Below are 19,488 nucleotides of genomic sequence, written 5' to 3' on the forward strand. Positions count from 1 at the left end.
TTAGACTTCATTTTTTTCATCTATGTGAAGAAAAAAACATGCCTTTAATACTTAAAGGTACTTTGTGTTACGTCATTTTACAGTGAGCTGCCTAACAAAGTTGTTTTGGTATTGAAAATGTATTTTAGGCATCATTCAGTGGGTTGCTTGCCGTTTAGAAGTTTGAATGTGTCTCCTGGTCTCATGCCTGGTGCTGAGAGCTGAGCCACCAGCATGGGTTGGTTGCCTGTGAGAGACATGGTGGAATCTCCATCCTTGGAGATATTCCAAGTAAGGCTCTGGACAGCTGACTCTACGTGGTTTGGCTGGAGCAGCAAGGATGTTGGACCAGATGATCTCCAGAGGTCCCATCTATGATTGTGGACATATATAACTTGTATTCAGAGGAAAAAACCAAAACCAAACCCCCACCAGAATTGTGGAGCAGTGTTTTTGTGGCAATATTTTTATAGGAAATTTTTTTAAAGGGAGCAGGGGGGAAGAGAAGAAAGACATGCCATCCTATTAAAAGAAGGGCAATACTGAAGGTTAGGTTGGCTTTCCTTTGTTTCAGATTATTATAGAAAATAGCCTTCATAATCTCCTATCCTGCCTTTTTGAGCATAAGGTTCTTAAAGGAATAAATTAACTTCTAATTTCTTCACAGGACAATTGAAAGCCACATGATTTTATTTACTTGGAAAGTATGGAGCTTGTCTGGCTTTTTGAGTGAAAACAAGGAGAAAGGAATATACTGAATTCCACATATGTGTGCATTTCCTATGCTATGCTTTTGAGGCTAGTAATAAAAATATACTTTGAATGTCTGATAGAAACAATCTGAGAATACTTAAAGCTGCTTCAGCCAGTCTGGAGGCCTCCAATGAAATCTAAATGTTGTATATATGTTCTCTATTGCATATTATATAAATATTACTTAAGCTCATTTCCTGCTTACATGGAACCTATGTTAGCAATAGAAATCAGGTCCAGTTTCCATGGCAACGTGGTGGCACTGGGAGAAAGGCTGATGCTGTGCTGTGCTTGGTATTTTTATGCAAGGGAAGAGATGCAGACCTACATTTTTAGACAGGAAATGTATTTCAAGGCACAAAAACATTTAGCAATTTTTATAAATTTGTTGGATAAGTGGATACGTCTAACAGTAGAAACTGAAACCTATTGTTTGCTGTTAGCAATAGAAAAATAATTTTTGGTTTTATCTAACATTACAGAAAGCTGCTGTTGAATATATACACAGTTTTAACTGCTGTATTTACATAGAAATAGCAAGGAGACTTATGTACTGAGGACAAAGGAAGTTTTGTCTTGAGGCAAAACAGGGACAAAATAGACTGAGGTATAGTCCTAGCATTTTCATTCTAGTTTTTACCTTCTGAACTCCTTTAAAATGATTTTCACAAAGAAATTAGAGTCACAAATACTTAAAGAAAAATGCTTTTCCTTTTTTTTTTTTTTATGGCAGTTCTTTTGCTCTGATTCTGGATTTACAAAAGATAATCCTTGCTTATTTGTATTTTCAACCCTCTGTTACCCTTCAGCGGTTTTTAGTACTGGGAGTCATTTAGGGGAGGGATTTCTTAATCCTGCAGTTTTAATGTGACAAGGGTGAAGCTTTGTTCATCTTAGCTGTTGAGTGGGTGGTTGAGTCACTAACCCTGGAGGTGTTAAAAGATGTGAGGATGTGGGCTTAGGGACATGAATTAGTGGTGGACTTGACAGTGCTAGGTTAATGGTTGGAGTTGATGACCTTAAAGGTCTTTTCTGACCCGAATGATTCTGTGATCTCTTTGCATTTCCGTATTCCTCCTACCCACAAAGTGCTTGCTCCACCCCAGTGAAATGGGATGTTCTGAGAAGTCAAACCTTCTGAGAAGATTAACCGAACTGGAAGCAGTATTCTTTAGAAGTGTGAAGGGCTCTGTTCATCCCTGTGAATCATCATCTTTCTTTCCCAACCCTGGCACTATACAGTTAGTCTGTGTCTGATGTTGCCTAGCAACAATTCATCAAATGTCTAAAGGGAACTGATTTGCCCTAGCTGGGACTCTTGTAGAAATCCAAGTAGATAAAATGTTCATGGAGGAATATTAGCCTTTTCCTATGTCTGGCACCCACACTATCAATCAGGATTAAACTTGAAGGCATTTTACAGCTGTCCGAGGCTCGGCTGCCTTGTCATGCTGATGATTTAAGGATGTCTCATTTTATAGTGGAATATCTCCATCCCATCCTGCAATCAGCCTGTGCTTCAGCTGTCGCATTTTCAGAGGTTTAGAAAATCAAAACTCTCAGTGACAGCCTGCATGTACGGCAGCACTGACTGCATATACAGATCTTCATTCAGGAGGAGAAAACCAACTTTGCCTCTGCAGTAACTATAGGTACATAAGGGGAGATGATCCTTCTGTGCTTCGTGTTCTTCCTAGCCTCATCTTGTGAAACATAGTGGTTCAACTCAGGGTTTTCTTCAGCTCTTTACCATTCATTATTACTGAGAGTCTACACAGCTTGCAGACTCTCTGATGCTTGTTACTGAGCCAGTGGCAGAAGACTTCAGCTGCAGCTGCCAGTGACACTCTATGAAAGTCATGGCATTGGCACATCACAAACATACATAACGTGTCATGGTTTTAGCACCAGTCAGATCAGAAGCTTTGTCACCACCATAACACCTTAACATTTACATCTTCAGCAGCAGTGAGCTTGCCATGTTCCTTGGACCTCAGTTTCTGCTTGTATGGGTTTGAAGTCATACTGTCACTGTCCTTTACTGCTGTTAGAACTCAGCACCACAGTGTTTCTGATCTTTATTGTATCATGCCAATTATCCTGGTCATTTGACTTTTGAAACCTAGAATAGGGAAATTGTTAAGTTTGTCAGAGCTCTGTGTGGGATCAGGTGCAGCAGACACCATTGTCCTCCCATAACAAACCCTGAAATAAAGTTACCTCTGGAAAATAAGTGAACTGGAGGATGTAGACTCATGGAAAGAATAATTGCTGTCCACTTTCTGTGGAAAACTGGGTCCCGAATTTACCTTTACAAGGTGAGCTTCCTTTCCTGAGCTGTAGAGTTTACTGCCCTGGTAAAGGAAGCTTCAGTCACAGTGTTCTGGTAGCCAGACACAGGGTATGGAAAGATCTCACTCTCGTAGGCAGGTGCCTCTTGAGTAGTTGCATCTTCTCTACAAGGGAGACAGTTCATCTGGGATATCACGACAGCTGGGATTCCTTGAATGCTTTTCCCCCATGGATGAGACTCTCTCTCTGTTGGAAATAGGAATATTCCAATAAGTGAGTCATCCAGCACCCATGCTGTGAGGTAAAGCATGCCAAGGCTGGGATGAGTCAGATGGTCTTATAACCCTTATTCTCAGACTTGCTGACACAAAATAGATTCTGAAAATCTCAACAGGAATCGTCACAGTATTTAGTATACAAAACTGCCTCATTCAAGCCAGCTGGACAGTGCTCTGTAATACTGGGGTGACTTTCCTGACTCTACTCAAATGGCTGTTTGCTTATTTGAAGATCCAGCCAAATGAAGGGTCCTTCACTTGCAAGCTTTAAAAATAATGGAGAGCTCCAAAATTGCCTCTACAGCCCCCAAGACAAATGATTGATGTGAGTAAGGGATGGAAAGGCATTTCCCTGGAAATATCTGGAAAGAGAAAGGGCACATGGAGGAATCTTACAGATTGAGAATGAGGACCTCTTCATTGAGGGAATGTGACAGGAGAGCGTGCTTGATGCAATGGATTTTGGAAACATCTGCATAAAATGAAATGTGCCATGTTCTATGAGGTTGGGCAAGAGATCAACTTCAGTTTTGCATTAAGAAGTATGAAAAGTAAACTTAAAAAAAACAGAGATCTAGACACTTTTAAAAAGATACTTTTTAAGCCAAAGAGCTTAAGTAACTGCTTTCCTTAAGATCAGTTTATGAAAGTTATCCAAATAAAAAGTGTTTTCATGTGTTTGAAGAGTAATAATTGCTACTGCCTCTAGGAAGACAAGAAGACAGAAAGATGAAGTAAATGGTCATGAAGCTAAAACCAGCTGCTTGTTATTTATCTGTATTTGGGTGAAAATGAGTTTTTGTGAAAAACATCTGTGATTTTTCCACTTGCTTGCTTTCGACTGCAGCTGGACTCGGCAGTCTTTTTGCTGCTTTTACTTAGTTCTGTTAGGAAAATCAGTGCTTAAATTAACAGGAATGAGCAATATACGGAGAGAAACTCAAAGCAGACATTTCATATATTGTACTTATGACCACATATACCCAAAATGGAAGAATATAACTTGACTACTGAACACTAGCAAAAAGTTTTTGCATGATAGGCGTCTTTGCAACTTCTGTCTAATAGTTGAGTTAAAATGTTTTGAGTTGCTTGTTTAGCTTGCTTTTATAATTTTTAATGATATTGCAATGGAAGCTGGGTAACTTCCATAAATGCTAGCAGGAATTGTGAAGAGATTTATTAAAACTCTTGTTTTATAGGGGAAATGCTACTCATGTTTAGAAGTTTGGGAGAGGAGTTGTGTGTTTTTTTGAAGGATTGAGTTCAAATCTTTATTTTGAAAGGAAACCTGTTAGTGAAAAGGAGTTATGTTAATATGAAGAGTTCATGTAAAATGCTTGTTCCAGCTTCTTGAAAGCAAGGTTAATGAGAAGAAGTCTGGTATCAATAGAATTCCATCTGGAGCATTCAGAATTTATCACTGCAGTGAATGTTTGTATTTGCTGCAGACAGAGAGGTTCTTCTAATTGCTGGCTTAGTCATGCAACCTTGTTCCTTCAGGCTCTGTTTTTTTCACCTGCCAGTTATGTCCCCCAGTGTTTGTCAGTGCAAAATGCCTGTCTGCTTACCCTTTTCTCATAGCTTGAAGAATTGAATTCCCAGACATAATCCAGAGCTTGATGCATTTGCACTTAATGGGATGAATGGGTTTTCTAAACATTAAGTAAACATGGACATGAAAAATGCATTTTTGAACTGAGATGATCACATGAAGCCAGGATTACATTTTACCAGGATGCTTTAGGGCTCAGAAAAAACCCAACCAGCTAAAGGCAAGAGGTCCTGTGCTGTTTAACTGCATATGATATTAAGTGAAGGGTTACAGTTTCATTATTCCTATGAAACCTTTTCAACTAGGCTGTTAAATAGGTAAAAATGGGGAATGAAACACTGCATTTTTTGGTTTCCTTAAGCTCATTTTGCTTCATTTGTCTTCAGTTGTCTTCATATGGTTTCTAACATATAAATGGAATATATACTTCCTTGAAGGAGTTACTGTCTTGTGATAAAGACTGAATCCTGTATTTTGTAATTTAGTTACAAATTCGTATTTCAGTCCATGTTTGACATCAAAAGTCAAAACCACTTTAAGTGGTTTTGGTGCCAAACCAAGTTGTCTTCTAACTTCTCCAGGGTCACTTAGGGCTGTTGGAGAGCAGAGGGTGATTCTTCCCCCTTTCCTTCAAAACATGTAAATTTGTTGCTATTGGCAACTGTAGGATACTGAAGCAACAACAGCATGTTTTCTGAATATATCTTATTAATAGAAAGACTAGAGACACTATAATTTAACATGCCAGAGAGAAAGGCAGAAATTAAATACTACAGCATAACATGCCAGAAAGAAAGTCAAAAAATAATTTCCATTTATACACTTGTGAGTCATTCTGTTAAAAGTAATCCATCGTGCGGCCATGGTGAGAGGAAAAAGAAGTCAAAATAGTGGCCATTTCTGTCACTGTCTGCTAGGATTTGCTGTCAGGTCACCTTATTGGTGAGAAGTGGAGGTTGCTGCACATAGAGGAAGAAGCTTTGCAGCATGGGAAGGGATTGTTGTTGCAAGAGAATTTGAAGAAGTTGAAGTTTCATGTGTGGTTTATGAGACTAGCTAATTTTTTTAACAAATTTTTTGTCATTGCATTGGAGTGATATTTTATATCTGACATGCTTCAGGTGGAGGTTTTATTTTGATGTGTTAGGATGTATATATAAGAAACTGTTTTCTCCAATGATCAGTACATAATACATGACATGTATTATGACAGGATTTATGACAGCTCTGTTTCTCTACTTTGGCTCTTTGGAATTTCTTAGGTTTTTTTTAGCTGAAAGCTCTTGTGGGACCTCCTGATGAGATTTGGGTGTTGCCAGAGCCGCAGTGGGAGATTGAAACGCAGTGTAACCATCTCTGTGCCTATGAAATACAGCCCCTAGTGAGCACAAGCAACCACAGCAGGCACATGGGGCATGAGGAAAGGCTCCTCTCCACAGAGGCCATTCCACTGGCAGAGTGGAAAAATCGAGTACGTGCAACCCAGGAAGCAGGCACAGGCTGTGACAGCTGGGAGCTGCTAACAGAGGCAGCAGACAGACTCAGTGGTGGGTACAGGAGGGTGCAGAGGCACCCTCATCCCCAGTGTCAGCAGTGAACATGTGCTCAGAGTTGGTCACGCCTCAGAACTCATTCCCTGGCAGCTGCTGGAGTCACTGCAGCTGTGACAAGGACCTCCACCCATGATGGTAGGGGTAGCTCTTCAGGTCTCAGGCTGCCCAGTGCCTGATGCCTCTCTGAAGCTGGATCTGACAGTCAACTCTTCTGCAGAAGGTGTGTTATTGATCTCTTCACACACGTGATCAGTTGGCAGGACTTGGGGAAGTGTCATGAAATGAGTCAACGGAGGTTTAGGTTTGATGCTGGGAAAGGTTCTTCACCCAGATGGTGGCCGGGCCCTGGAGCCCCAGGGAAATGGTCACAGCACCAACCCTAACTGTGTTAGGAAACACTGGACAAAACGTTCAGGCACATGATGTGATTTTGGGGGCTGTCCTCTGAAGGACCAGGAGATGGATTTGATGATGCAGGTTGGTCCCTTCCAACTCAAGGTATTCTATGATTTTAACATTCTCAGTCTTTACAATATTTGTGACTAGAAATCCTGGTAAGGTTCAAGCAGCTGAGCATCTATATATTTTCTTTTTGTGCTGCCAGGTGGGTCTGTATTTTTTAATTAACTCTTGACTTTTTTTCCTTTGCAAGTCTGTAATGGATGACTTGTCCGGAAACCAATTCTGTGAGAAAACAGTATTTGAGGAAGAAAACATATTACTTTCGCAAGTCCAGTTAAGCTTGAGGCTTTCTGGATAGATTTGACTTCTGGTTTACTGTTTTAAGAACATTGTAACAGAATTGCATTTGTTTGAGAACAAAATTTCATTTGGGACTGACTTTCAGAGCTGGAAACCAGTTACCTCTGGGAACTTGAGGTAACAGTGTCAGAGGAAGGCCGTAAGAGCTAACTCCTAAACTTAGCAGACTTTACTGCTTCATCCTAGATGTGATTTGCTGCAATGGCAGGCTGCTGCCGGGTCCCCTCAGCCCTGCCCGTGCCAATGTGTTCTTCCTGTGATGCTGGGCTGGGGCGGTGGCGTGGTGAAACTGCAGCGCTTGCTGCGTGAAATGGCATTTATTTATAGTAGCCGTTGTTTTGAACGGAAGAAGGCAGTGTTCCTTGGCATTTCATTTGGGCTTTGAGTGTGCATTCAAGCCCAAGGTGGCCTCCAAAAGACTAGTAAGCAAGATGGGAATGAAAAATTCATTCTGTGTTGCTATTTGAGGTTACAAAAGCTACCGTGTCTCAGCCTGTTCCCTTCCGCAAGGGATTTTTATTGGTGCTTCTATTAATGTTTGATAGTGGGATGGTATCTTTGGAAGGAATGTGCACAGTCCCAGGAGGAATTACAATTTTGTTTGATAATGACCAGATGTAGAAACGGCTTCATTCTTGTGACGTACCAATGGTCTCTCTTTTAATGCATAAATTTTCTAGAATTGGAGGTTATAATACAGTTTTGTACTACTATAAGAACACAAATGGTGCTTTTCATATATAGCAAGCAGTCCCTGGAAGTTCACATCAACACTTTCTTGGAGTGAGTTAAAAGCACATCTCCTTATGCCCTGTTTCCTTCTGCATTTGTAGACTTTGTTTCTGAAAACAGTTAGATGACCTCTGGCATAATTAGAAATCATTAAATTACAAATAGTTTATCATGACTATTAAAATTTAAAAATATTCGGAATTATAATACACTTAAATCTTACTTGAAACATGGAACATAATTTTGTTCCTTGAGTGATAACTTCAGAGTTATTTTGATCTTTCTTATGTGTTTTGTTGTTTTATGTGTGTGGGTTTATTTAGAAAGCCTCCATTTAAGGCTGTCTCTGGTTCAAAGAGCTCACTGTTAGAAGGCACCTGTCTAATTAAGCTAAATTTGCATTTGAGAAAAAAGAGCAGGCAAGACTTCAGCTCATAAAGCAGACACCATTCGAACAAATGAGAAAGAGATCCAGATAGCTGGATCTTTCAGCAGTTAATAACAGCTGTAAGAAATTCGTGCATGGAGATTTCAGACTTTTAACTCTACAGAACCTTGAGAGCCTTGCCCAGGAGCATAAAAGCTTTTGCCTGCAGGAGCTGGAGAGGAGCATAGCTGCAGCTCCCTCCAGATGGACCCACACTCACCAGTAGATTTTGTAAAGCTCCCATCTCTTAGCAGCCTTACGGCGTAATTCTTCTGATGCTCATCCTCCCCCTTGCTTCCTCTTTTTTACCACTTCAAATTGAAATTCCCTGTAGAACCTCTGTGGACATGGGAGAAGGTTCATAGCAATGTTAGAATATAGTTTATTCCATATTTTATTAAATATATGAAGAAGTCTTTTAACCTAATTTTAATTGCATTTTCTGTTAGCAAAAAAATGTCTTTGGTTGTGTTCATCTGAATATCTTAAGGGGAGTTTTGTTTTCTCCTCAGATTGAGGTAGTGCTTAGTTCAATCTGACAAATTTCTGTCTTCCTTTTTTTTTCATTTGACACAATCTCTTTTCCTTCTGAAACAATTCTTTCCTAAAGGTAGGAGAATCAGGTGCAAGTTTTAGCTATTTCAAGGTGGAGCTTTCTCTATCTAAAAGTAGTCACTGTGAGTGCAATACAGTGTTCATAAAGAGGGACTCCTGTTGTTGTACGCCTGTTCCCCATGGGAGCAGCTTTTCCTCAGGTTGTCTTCTGTAGCAGTCTTGCCTGCAAGACGTTCTTATCCATTACTTCATAATGAAAACGTATTTATTTTTTGTCTGTTAGGATTTTGGATAAAGAGGCTTGAAGTCTGTTTTGGTTTTTAGGAATGGAAATAATTCATTTGTTGAGGAAAAGAAAGGAATGTCTGAAGATGGAGTGAGTGCATGAGGCACACCCAAGGTGCACCTGCATTCCCTGTGTCCAGGGGCAGTGCCTGGGGAGGAGTGCAGGGTTGTGCCCCAGTGTGCTGAATATTGTTCCACACCCAGTGGTCCCAGAGTGCTGAGCTTCACAAGCCAGAGGCAGTCCTGGGTTAGCCATCAGTCAGTTTTTCTTCCATGAGTTTTTTTGAGCCCTATTTGAACTTAACTGGCTTCTCTTATCCGAGGGAAAAAAGTTGGCTTTAGTTTTTATTATCATGTTGCATGAGTAAGGGGGTTTTTTTTTTTGAGTTTTCCATCAATGTGGCTCAGTTTGTGTGGGATGAGGCAGTGGACAGCCATGTCCTATTTGCCTTCTCTGTATCTCTGAAGATTTTGTAGCACTCTGCTGTCTTGTTTTCCTGGCTGAAGAGTTCTGGTATGTTCAGATGCTTCCCATATGGAAGGCATTTTGTGATTTTAATCACTCCCACTGCACTTGTTTTACCTTTTCCAGAACAGAGGAATAGCAAATGACCCCACAACATCAACAGCAACAAAAGAAGGATGGAATTTTCTGGATTTCTCGTAGTATAATATTATCAGCATTTTAAGGTTTGAGTGTTAAGGAGATTGACTTTATTGTTGGCTGTGACCCAGTGGGAGCATGGAGCAGCATGTCCATGAGGGAGAACAGTAAAATTAAGTTGTCAGAAATGTTGTGTTTCATAACAGTGGGCAGTTGATTTTTTTGTAAGACTCCATGCAGGGTTTTGACGCATTTTGCTTCAAGTTCATTGTAGAGGAGAAATATTTCAGCTTTTCTTTTATTAAGTATTCCCTCTAAGAGCACCATAAAAATAGGATTTAATTGTATTTTGATTGGACTTTGCTGTAAATTTATTTTTGTCCATGGAAAAGGCAGTAATTAAAAGACAAAAAATGCTGGCTAGTGTTTGCTAATTGTTTTTAGTGTTTCTTTCAATACAATTATAAGGTTTGTCACTGTAGCCTGTGGAGTTGGTCAGTCCTCTGCATACCTGCTGACAGAATACTGAGAGTCTAGAAATGGTGTGTTGTCTTCTGCTGTTAATTAAGTGTTTATGCTTGGATGGTAATGAACAACCTAATAGTGGTAGACCACAGAGTACCAAGTGATTACTTCAGAAAAAAGAAAAACAGCTTTAGTATTTATCTCTGTATGCATGTGTTACCTAATGCATATCATTACATAGTGTTTTAGGAATAATAAAGACTAATAACTTGAAATAATGGTTGTTGAATAGCTTTTTATGTTGTAGTAGTATTTGACACTTATATTTCTCAAAAGGAAATGGAGATTACGGACGTGTTTGTGACTCACAGGTTTCTAAAGGGTTGGATTTTTTAATGCCAATGATGTTTTAAAGTCTACTCCAAAAATTTACATTTTAGCAGACTATACTGGAAAAAATGAAATTGAAGCTGAATAAACTGTATATTCATGCCCTAAATCACGAATGAAGATGTTGTTGATGCATTCATCATAGCTAATCTTTGCAATTCAATAAAAGGCCCCTAAGAAACAGCAAAAATGGAGTTCTCTCATTGATGTCCTTCCTATTACTATGAAACTATGAATTGGCAGAAGAGCAGGATTGGGGATGCCAGGATGAGTTACTCAACCTGTAGGCAGAATTTAAGCCATCAAGTGAAGTGTTGAAGACTTGATCTTTACATATATCCTAGAAAAGTAAACATGAACAAAACCAAAGAATGATAAGAATCTCTTGCTAAGAATTCTAAACTAGAGGAAAACATTGCTAAAAATGCAGACTGATATAACTCAGCATGTTTCTTTCCCTCCCTCATCTGTCTGTACTAATACTTGATTGCTCCAAAAGATGCAAGCAAAGCAAGATGGACAAAACCAGGATCTTCCTCAATTTAAAGCAGTGTTTTGTTATTTGCAGATAAAAATCATAAATAACTCTGGAAGGAAATACAGTAATACCTTTCCTTCCTTCCTGTGTCCACAAAGGACAGTAAGAAAATGCTCCTGAATATAAAAATCAACTGGGATTGAAGACATGAAAAATAACCCCTGTGAAACCAATATCAAGTACAGTAGCTTGAGAAAGACTCAGAAGCAACCCTATTTTCTTAACTTATTTGAGTACATTTTTGAACTTACACTGTACTGCATTTCCCTACTCTACCCTGGACTTTTCTATATTTGTGCCATTTCATGTGACCAAAATAGTAAGATGGACACTTGTGATCAGAACAAAGTAAGATGATGGTACCAAAATAAGGAGTCCAGGCCCTGATGGATGTGCCTGTGTCCCTGGCACCCTGCTTTCAGATACATTGATGAATTGCAGGCTGTTTCACTTTGCATTCTTTTTCTTGCTTGTGGAATCATTTAGGCTGGAAAAGACTTAAAAGGCTATCAAGTCCAGCTGTTAGTTTTTAATTTTTAAGTGTTCATAGTTCTTGGTCTGTGTATCCAGAATGGTCCTGTGCCCAGCAGATGAAGTTTCAGGGTTTGTAGTGTAGGTCCTTTTACAATGGTTTGTTGGATTAAAGCTTTCAGATCAGGTATGGGAGCTGTCAGCTTGCTGACACTGTGAAACCAGGCTGGTTCATAAACTGGAGGGTCAGTAATCTGGTTTGTTGTAAGATTGGCTGGTCAGAGAATGTGCTGAACCTGCCATTTGCAGTTTACTTTCGTCTCAGTGTGACAGATAAAGACATCTGTTGGGAGCCAAAAATGAAAGAGGGAGGCATTCAACCAACATAATTTTAAGTAGGAACACGTGCAAATATATTTATTTTTATCCCACGAATGGATCCCTTCTTTCTGTTCCACCTAGTTTCATGTGGTTAAAAATTACGTAAATTCATTTACTTCATTAGATTTCTCATCATAACTTAAATCATTCATAAATTAGTTCAAAATACCCCTTTTTAAATCTGACCATTTATTATTGACTGAAGAATTCATTATCTGAAAGGGGTAGCAGGCAGATAAATTTGGTATGCAAGGCAGCTTGCAGTGATGTCCTTTTAAGCAAAGGTAGAATAGCAGCTGCTGTGCAGGTGGTGAATGTTGCCAGTGACATTTTTTCCTGACCAACCGTGTTCTCTTTAACACCAAATGCTCTGTCTGTCTGGAACAATTGCAGTGTGTAAAAAGAAAAGGGAATTATGAGGAAGTGGACATAGAATTGGGATAAACATAAGTACAGTTTTTACTCATGATGAAGGAAGTATTTGGATCCTAATTCCAGGTGCTGGAAACATCAGCAAGTTACAGATTTCTGGGGTTTTATAACTTGAAGGACAAAATACTATCAGTACAGTGTTTTTTAAGTGTGGTTAATTAGAAGTAGATGTAAATTTAAGTTATAGCAGCTTTTGATGGCACAAATGCTTTAAGTTATTTTGCAAATGTATTTGGAAAGTATATCCTTTTAGTACAAAGTATATCCTTTAATACAAAGAATAACAACATCAACCTGTTTGGGGAAGGCTTTCTTAATTATAGGACAAAGAGGTCATATCACTTCAGCCGTGAACTTAAGTCTATTGAAAATACTCAGTTTTGAAATGTGAGTAATTTACATAGTTGTACCAACTACAGCTTTCTTTGGAACAGGTTATAAAATATATTTCACTTTGGTTGTTTTTTTTAAAAAAAATTGGAGCTGCAGGACAAAAAAAAGCCACCCGTTTCTTGCCTGGTGGTGTCAGGCTTTGGTAATTTTGTTTAGTTTCTTTTTAATTAATTAGTGTGTATTAAAGAATGTGATATGCTCTGGGATGAGCATTGTAGACTACCTAGGAAAATGAGTTTCCTTCTCTTACTTTCTAATAGATGTTTTCAGTATTTTGTATGGTGACACAACTTTCCATAGTGTTGGCAGCAGCTGCAGAGGAGAAGTGCATTAAGATTTGGGTCAGTGTCTGCAGAAGATTGTTCCGTGCTGTGCATTAATGAGATCTTTCCTACTTCAGATAGCAGGCAGGAGCTTTTGAATAACTTGATATTCTTTGAAAAATATTTCTTCTCAGTTGTGCTCAAGAAGATGGAGCTCATGTCCCATTTGCTCCTCAGGAATTGCTAAACTCGTCTGTATCTGGTTACATACTGTGTATCTTGTGCGAGCTCTTCCACCTGAGAGCTGCTCTTGGTTTGGCCAGGCTCCTCTGTGTCCCAAAGGGGATATGGAAGGTGGCAGTGCCACAGACGCTTCCCTGGTTTTTCATCCCCCCTGAGGACTGGGCCACCCCGGTGAGGAGGCTCTTCACCAAGTGTTTTCCCTTCTGTTCCAGGCCAGAGCCTCAGCAGAAAGCCCCCTCTGCGCCCCCGCCCCCGCCGCCGCCGCCGCCGCCGCCGCTGCCGGAGCCCGCCCCGCCGGAGCCCGAGGAGGAGATTCTGGGCTCGGACGATGAGGAGCAGGAGGACCCCGCGGACTACTGCAAAGGTGAGCACGTCATGCCAGGCCTACTTCTGCTTCTTGGGGGATTTTTAGAGAGCTGATCTTCACTTATACAAGAATTAGGAACAGCTCTTCATTTCAGGTCCTGATGCGTAATTGTCTTCAGCATTCATTTTTCACTTAGCCATAGCTTGTTTATACATTTTTCAGTAAATACACTAGTATGACATCCCTGTATTCTTCCTGATGTCCCAGTTATAAGAAGAGAGAATAAACTTCCCTTGATTTATTTGAGTTGTAAGAGAAAGAAAAACACCCAAACCAAGACCAAACAACTCTTCTCACACTCCAAAACGTTCTAAAATGCCTTGATGCCTATAAGGGCATTACTTAAATGTATTTTTTAAACTGTATCCTTTTTTCTTCCTTTCTTCTCTTACTTGCCCTAGCCTAAGATGTTGCGTGCTTCTTTTCCACATGGTGTCTTTCACAGCTCTCAACATTGTCTGAGGGTCTGTACATCTTCATTTTAACTTAATTTCCTTAATTTTTGTGTTGGTTATATTCAGTTTTTAAATATTGTTAAATGCATTAAAGCATGACTGTGGTACAGCAGTATCAACAGTATCAATACTTAAGTTTATTTTAATATTTTAATTTTAATATTTTATTAATTTGCAACTGCTAAAGTTGCAAATCTGTTCCCATTAGGGTAGAATGTACACTGTACTCAGATGAAAAATGACAATAACAGTTCTGTCAACTCTGGGTTACCTATTGTAGTAGATTTCAAGAATGCAAATATACTTACATCAGAATTCTGTCACTTCAGATCAATATTTTTGAACAGTCAAAAAGCACTCCATGCATCCTGACTATATCTGGTATTCTGTATTCCTCATACCAACAAACACTTCCTGTGTCAAATATGGTATCCTTTTAATCAGAAGTTTCTGCATAAGCCTGGAAATTTGCTTTTTAAATAATTCCCCTTCACAGCCTGCAAAAGTGTTTTGTATTTACTTATTTAACAATGGAAAGTGACTATTTCATTTTGGTGTAAGAAGTTTTATTAATATATTATTAGAATATAATATATTGTATTACAAATACCTTATACTGTAAGCAATAATTTTTTGCTTACAAATACCAGTAGTGAAAGCCAAACTTTAAACCCAAACTAGGTGTCAAAGTCTGCAGCAGGGAGAAGAAAAACGTCGCTAAACCATACTCAAGTATTTTGGTTTTATTTTTTATTATTTGTGTTAAACCACATTTGCTCCATAAGATAACTCTTTTCCTGTTTTTACCATGTTCCAGCAGTGAATAAGGGTTTGTTTAAACATCTGTGTACTTGTAAACATCTGTATTTCCTTGAGATTAGGCATTTCAAAGCTCTGACTTTATTCTTTCCTGAAGTAAGGGCTGCATTTAATTTCAGACAATCCATTGTTGTCTGTTTTCCAGTATTCCTTGCAAAATGTCACCATATGCAAAAGCTAGATCACAAAACAAAAAAAATAGTGTAAGTTGAGAGCCTGCATGTGAGTTACCTGTTTAACCCGAGCAGGTCAGGAGTGAGATCTGTATGCTTTAGAAATAAACTACATGTAACACTAAGAATACTTGCAGGCTTCCTGAAAAATTAAAGGCAACTTCTGTATGCATAAAGATTCTTCTGAATTCTTCTGATCCCGAGGCTTTGAATTTTTGAAAGTACATTAAGGGTGGTTCAAGCTTGGGTTCATGTGGAGGTCATGATCATTACTTGTTTCTACGAGAGCAGTGCTTTTGTTGCTTCAGTTGAAGATTTATTTATTTTCTGACCCTAATTTCCTGTAAGACTGAGCAGTGCATTTCCTTCTTTCAGTCTGCTGGCATGGAACTGAAGAAGAGGTCACCATAAGGATCTGAATTCCATGACCACATTGGCATTTGTTTATATATTTTATATTCTGTATAGGGAATGAGTAAGTTATTTGGTAAAGAACTCCAGAATGGCTTTTAGATACATTTTCCTTTTTTTTTGAGAAATGTTTTATTAGATTGAATATTTTTTTCTGTTTCGGATAGCCTAATCTGTATTTACAGAGTGGAAGATAAAGATTTGGAAATTATAATTTATTACTGGAGTGTCTCTTTTATTCCTAATTTTGGCTTCAAAATGGCAGTCTTCCAAGATTTTTGACTGAGACCCAGAGTATTCTTCTCAACCCATCTGAAATTTCATAGGAGGGAAATTTTGATGATGAGTGTATAATTATTTTTTTCAAGAATTCAATATACGACCTGTTAGATGTACTTCCCGTTGAGTATTTTTGTTACTAATTTTAGTTTTATGTTAGATATGCTGGGCTTGCATCTTGACCATTTTAGATGGTGATTAGTAAATAGTCATAGTAGTGTTTTTTAATGAAGAAATTGGATCAGTTTATATTAGCACCTGATGTGAAAGAGACTGACTAGCAGCCATCTGTGAAAAGCAGATTAACTTCCGTTCCCTGTGGGCTTCCTCCAGGGCCTGTTAAAATCTGTGACATTACTTCTGTTTGTGTCACGGAATTTGCATAAAATGCTTTTCAAATATTTATCTGTTTAAGGAATGGAAATGTCGAACGTCCAACTGCATGATTTTTTGAGGAATACTTTGTAAAGCTAGTTCTTGTTCTCTGAAAAGCCTTGAAACACTTAGTGATTTTTTTTTTTCAAGAGTCTGTTGTGTCATGGATGTAATTGGAATTTTTTGCTTCTCTGATCATCTTCTCTGCCCCCTGGAGATGTCTCCCATTCATCCAGTTCACAAAGGGAATAATTCCCTATACAAACATAGAATGAGCCAGCTACAATTACCAATACATTCAGGAGACATTCAGGAATAATGATCTCATTTGTCTGACCCTCCTTCTTGCATGCATGTAGCTAGCTAGCTGTGAGAGACACTTTTTTTTCTGTGTGTGCTGCAGTGAAACAAGAGCATGGGTTTTCTTGTTAGGTTATCAGCAATGCCACTTATACATTGTATATTTTCAAATGCCAGAATTGTTTTTCCAAAAGCATGCAATTTTTATCAACTTGTGAATTTTGTATAGATGCTTTCTTGTTACTAACACTTGGAAATACTTCTGATACCATGAAGAACTTAAATGGTTGCATTCATAGGATGACAGTAGTTTTTAAAACACACATAACTAAGTGATTGTTACCTGCTTCTCCAGAACCTATAAATACCTATGTTGCTGATATGAATAATCAGGGAGTAACATATACAGGAATGGTAACAGATTATTTCCAAAACTGCTCCTGTTGTGACTGTAGGACAGTGGAAAGTATCTTGTGAAATATATATATACTCATATGCTATATATGCCACCTCTGTTGGCATCTGTCACATACACTGGTGTATTACTATACTTAGTTATGACAGTGGTGTAGGGATCAAAACAACATGATTTTTACATATATAGTATTGTTATGCTTCCAGCACATAGAGTTTACTAAAATAGCTTATCAAGCCCCAGTTTATTAACTTTGGTGTCTTTGTCTGATTTCCTCTCTATGCTGTTTTCTTTTCTGTCTGAGATGGAAAGAAACTATCACAAGTTTCTGATTATTTTTGACCCTTTGAAGCACAAGTGTGCCAGAAGCTATTTGTAGAGTCAGACTTAAAAGGCACTTGTTTGCCTAAACTATTCCTAGAAACATATTTTCATCTGTGATGGTGTATTTTGTGGAAGTCTCATATAAATTTTGCAGGTCTTCAGATTTGATTCACTTCACAAATGCAAACCTTTTCAGTAATGGAAAGGCAGATTTCTTGTATGTTCTCTTAACTTTCTTCTTGCATCTATGACTTCATCATCCTGCATAGAATTTTATGGGAAAAAGATTACCAAGTAATTATATTTTTGTTTGTTTTAAACCAGTCCATAGCTGTCTTAAATAATGTTTTTATTTCTCCAGATTATTAAATAAATCCATCAGCTGTTACTGGAAGGATGCTTAAATAGACAAAATCAAATTTAGTTTTGTTTTTAATTTTTGTATCAGTACTGATTCATGTATTTGCATTGATTCAGCAAAATTTCTATAATAATGAAGCTGCAATAGATGAGGGTTCATATGTGGCAAATACTGTTTTTGTTTGCAGATTGATGGTGTAATAGTCAACCCTTATTCTCAGTAAGTCCATGTCCCCCCCTTCTCTATTGGAGAGTAAATCTGGTCAGGTGTTGCAGAAGTGATCTGGTGTTTGATTTGGAAATAAGGAGTTCCCTCTTGGCAGTGTGGGCATCCTTACTGAGGCGGGCACAACTCAGCAGTGGAGATGAAAGTATCATTTTACTTTGCTGGGTGAGTTGTCCTGGCAGCTTTCATGAACATTTCCTTCCCAGTGATGGGAGGGTTGGAGAGATCTTCCCCAAGGGAAGGGGCAGCTTTTGGGTGAGGCTGTTTCTGCTGTTTGCTGAGCTTGCAGTTACACCTTAGCACTTATATATGGGGTGTGTGTGTGCAGCTCTGTATAGCTGTGTGTGTAGAGTTTGTTAGACACACCAGCATCTAACACAATGCATCATTTAGGCTTTATCCTTCTCCTGAGTTTGTAATCATTATGATTCTGTAGCTGGGTTAAATGTATTAATCTGCTCTGGCAGCATATGAGAGTTCACAAAAGAACTGTTGAACTTCTGTTAAGGCAGAAGATGTTATTAGCAAAAAAGAATATAAATATATCCAGGTTTGACATCGCTGTTCCCACAGATAAAAGGAGATAAGAGAGAAGTCCTTGTTTTAAATTCAAGGAATTAAGTTAAAAGTTCACATTCTTGTCTTAACCAGTTCTAACAAGATTTTCAGGGGATTCAAAACACATCCAGAAACTTCAAGAAAGCAGTCTGAGGTTTTTCTGATTCTAAATGGATTAGTCAATAATGAGGATCCTGCCAAAGGGCAGTTGGACATGACATTGTGAAGGACCAGAAAGAGGCAAAGAAGTGGTTCTTTGAAAGCTGCTCTGATTCTGCTGCTGCTGATGTCCTGGAGGCTTGCAGGGTGCAGCTTTATTATTTGTTTGCAATTTAGGCAAAAGTATGGATGGTATTGTTGGTGTGTTAAGGTCTGAATAAAAATCTTACGTGTTCATTGTCTTCCCTGTGTTTAACTAGGAGTAAGAATGTCTCCCAAAATACAAAGGAAATAAAAGGCTTCATTATTAATTCTAGAAACCTGAGCTCCAGCTTGTTCTGTCCTGTTGGCCTTTCTGCCTCATGGGGTTGTGGAGAACCTCTGTAGTTGTTGAAATTTGGACTGCAGACTTTAGGAATGAAAAGGCAGTTCAGACAAAGCCTGGATCTGCCTGCTTTCTCTTCTTTTTCCTCACTGTAAAACCCTCAGACATCAGAAAAATACATTGCTGCTCTGGATCAGGAGCCAAGTAGAGGAGCATCAATGAAATCTGCATTGTTCTTAACATTTTCTCAGGAAGTATTTTATTGCTGCTTTTATTACTTGAAAGCAAATGGGAGTTAAAACAATCTGTGTTGAGATTCTGCAATCATCTAAAATACATTGACCAGAGAGGCTTCAAATATGATAAAGAAATAATGTAGATCTTTTCTGTGCTGTCCATCAACTGGAAGATAAGCCTGAGGAAACAGAGAACAGATGGCAATATTACCATAAATAAAAGCCATAAGAGAGAAGGGTGAATAAACTCTACAATAGTTACAGGACATGAGTTTTTACCCCCCAGGCCAAGCAAGGCAGAATTTTTACCATTAAAATTATATTTCCTATTTACAGTACAGGACAATTTCAAGAG

At 38.6% G+C, this 19,488-nt stretch overlaps 1 protein-coding gene across 3 annotated transcripts in view; it reads left to right on the forward strand.

Moving 5' to 3' along the window:
* The window catches only part of SRPK2 (SRSF protein kinase 2), a 129,208-nt gene that overhangs the window by 73,451 nt on the left and 36,269 nt on the right, over window positions 1-19,488 (forward strand). For all 3 annotated transcript variants that reach the window (XM_063396904.1, XM_063396903.1, XM_063396902.1), the window contains exon 3: window positions 13,564-13,715. In XM_063396904.1, coding sequence (XP_063252974.1) covers window positions 13,564-13,715 — 152 coding nt within the window. The remainder of the gene's footprint in view (window positions 1-13,563; window positions 13,716-19,488) is intronic.

Source organism: Prinia subflava, chromosome 4 (genome assembly GCF_021018805.1).
Source record: "Prinia subflava isolate CZ2003 ecotype Zambia chromosome 4, Cam_Psub_1.2, whole genome shotgun sequence".
NCBI lineage: Eukaryota > Metazoa > Chordata > Aves > Passeriformes > Cisticolidae > Prinia > Prinia subflava.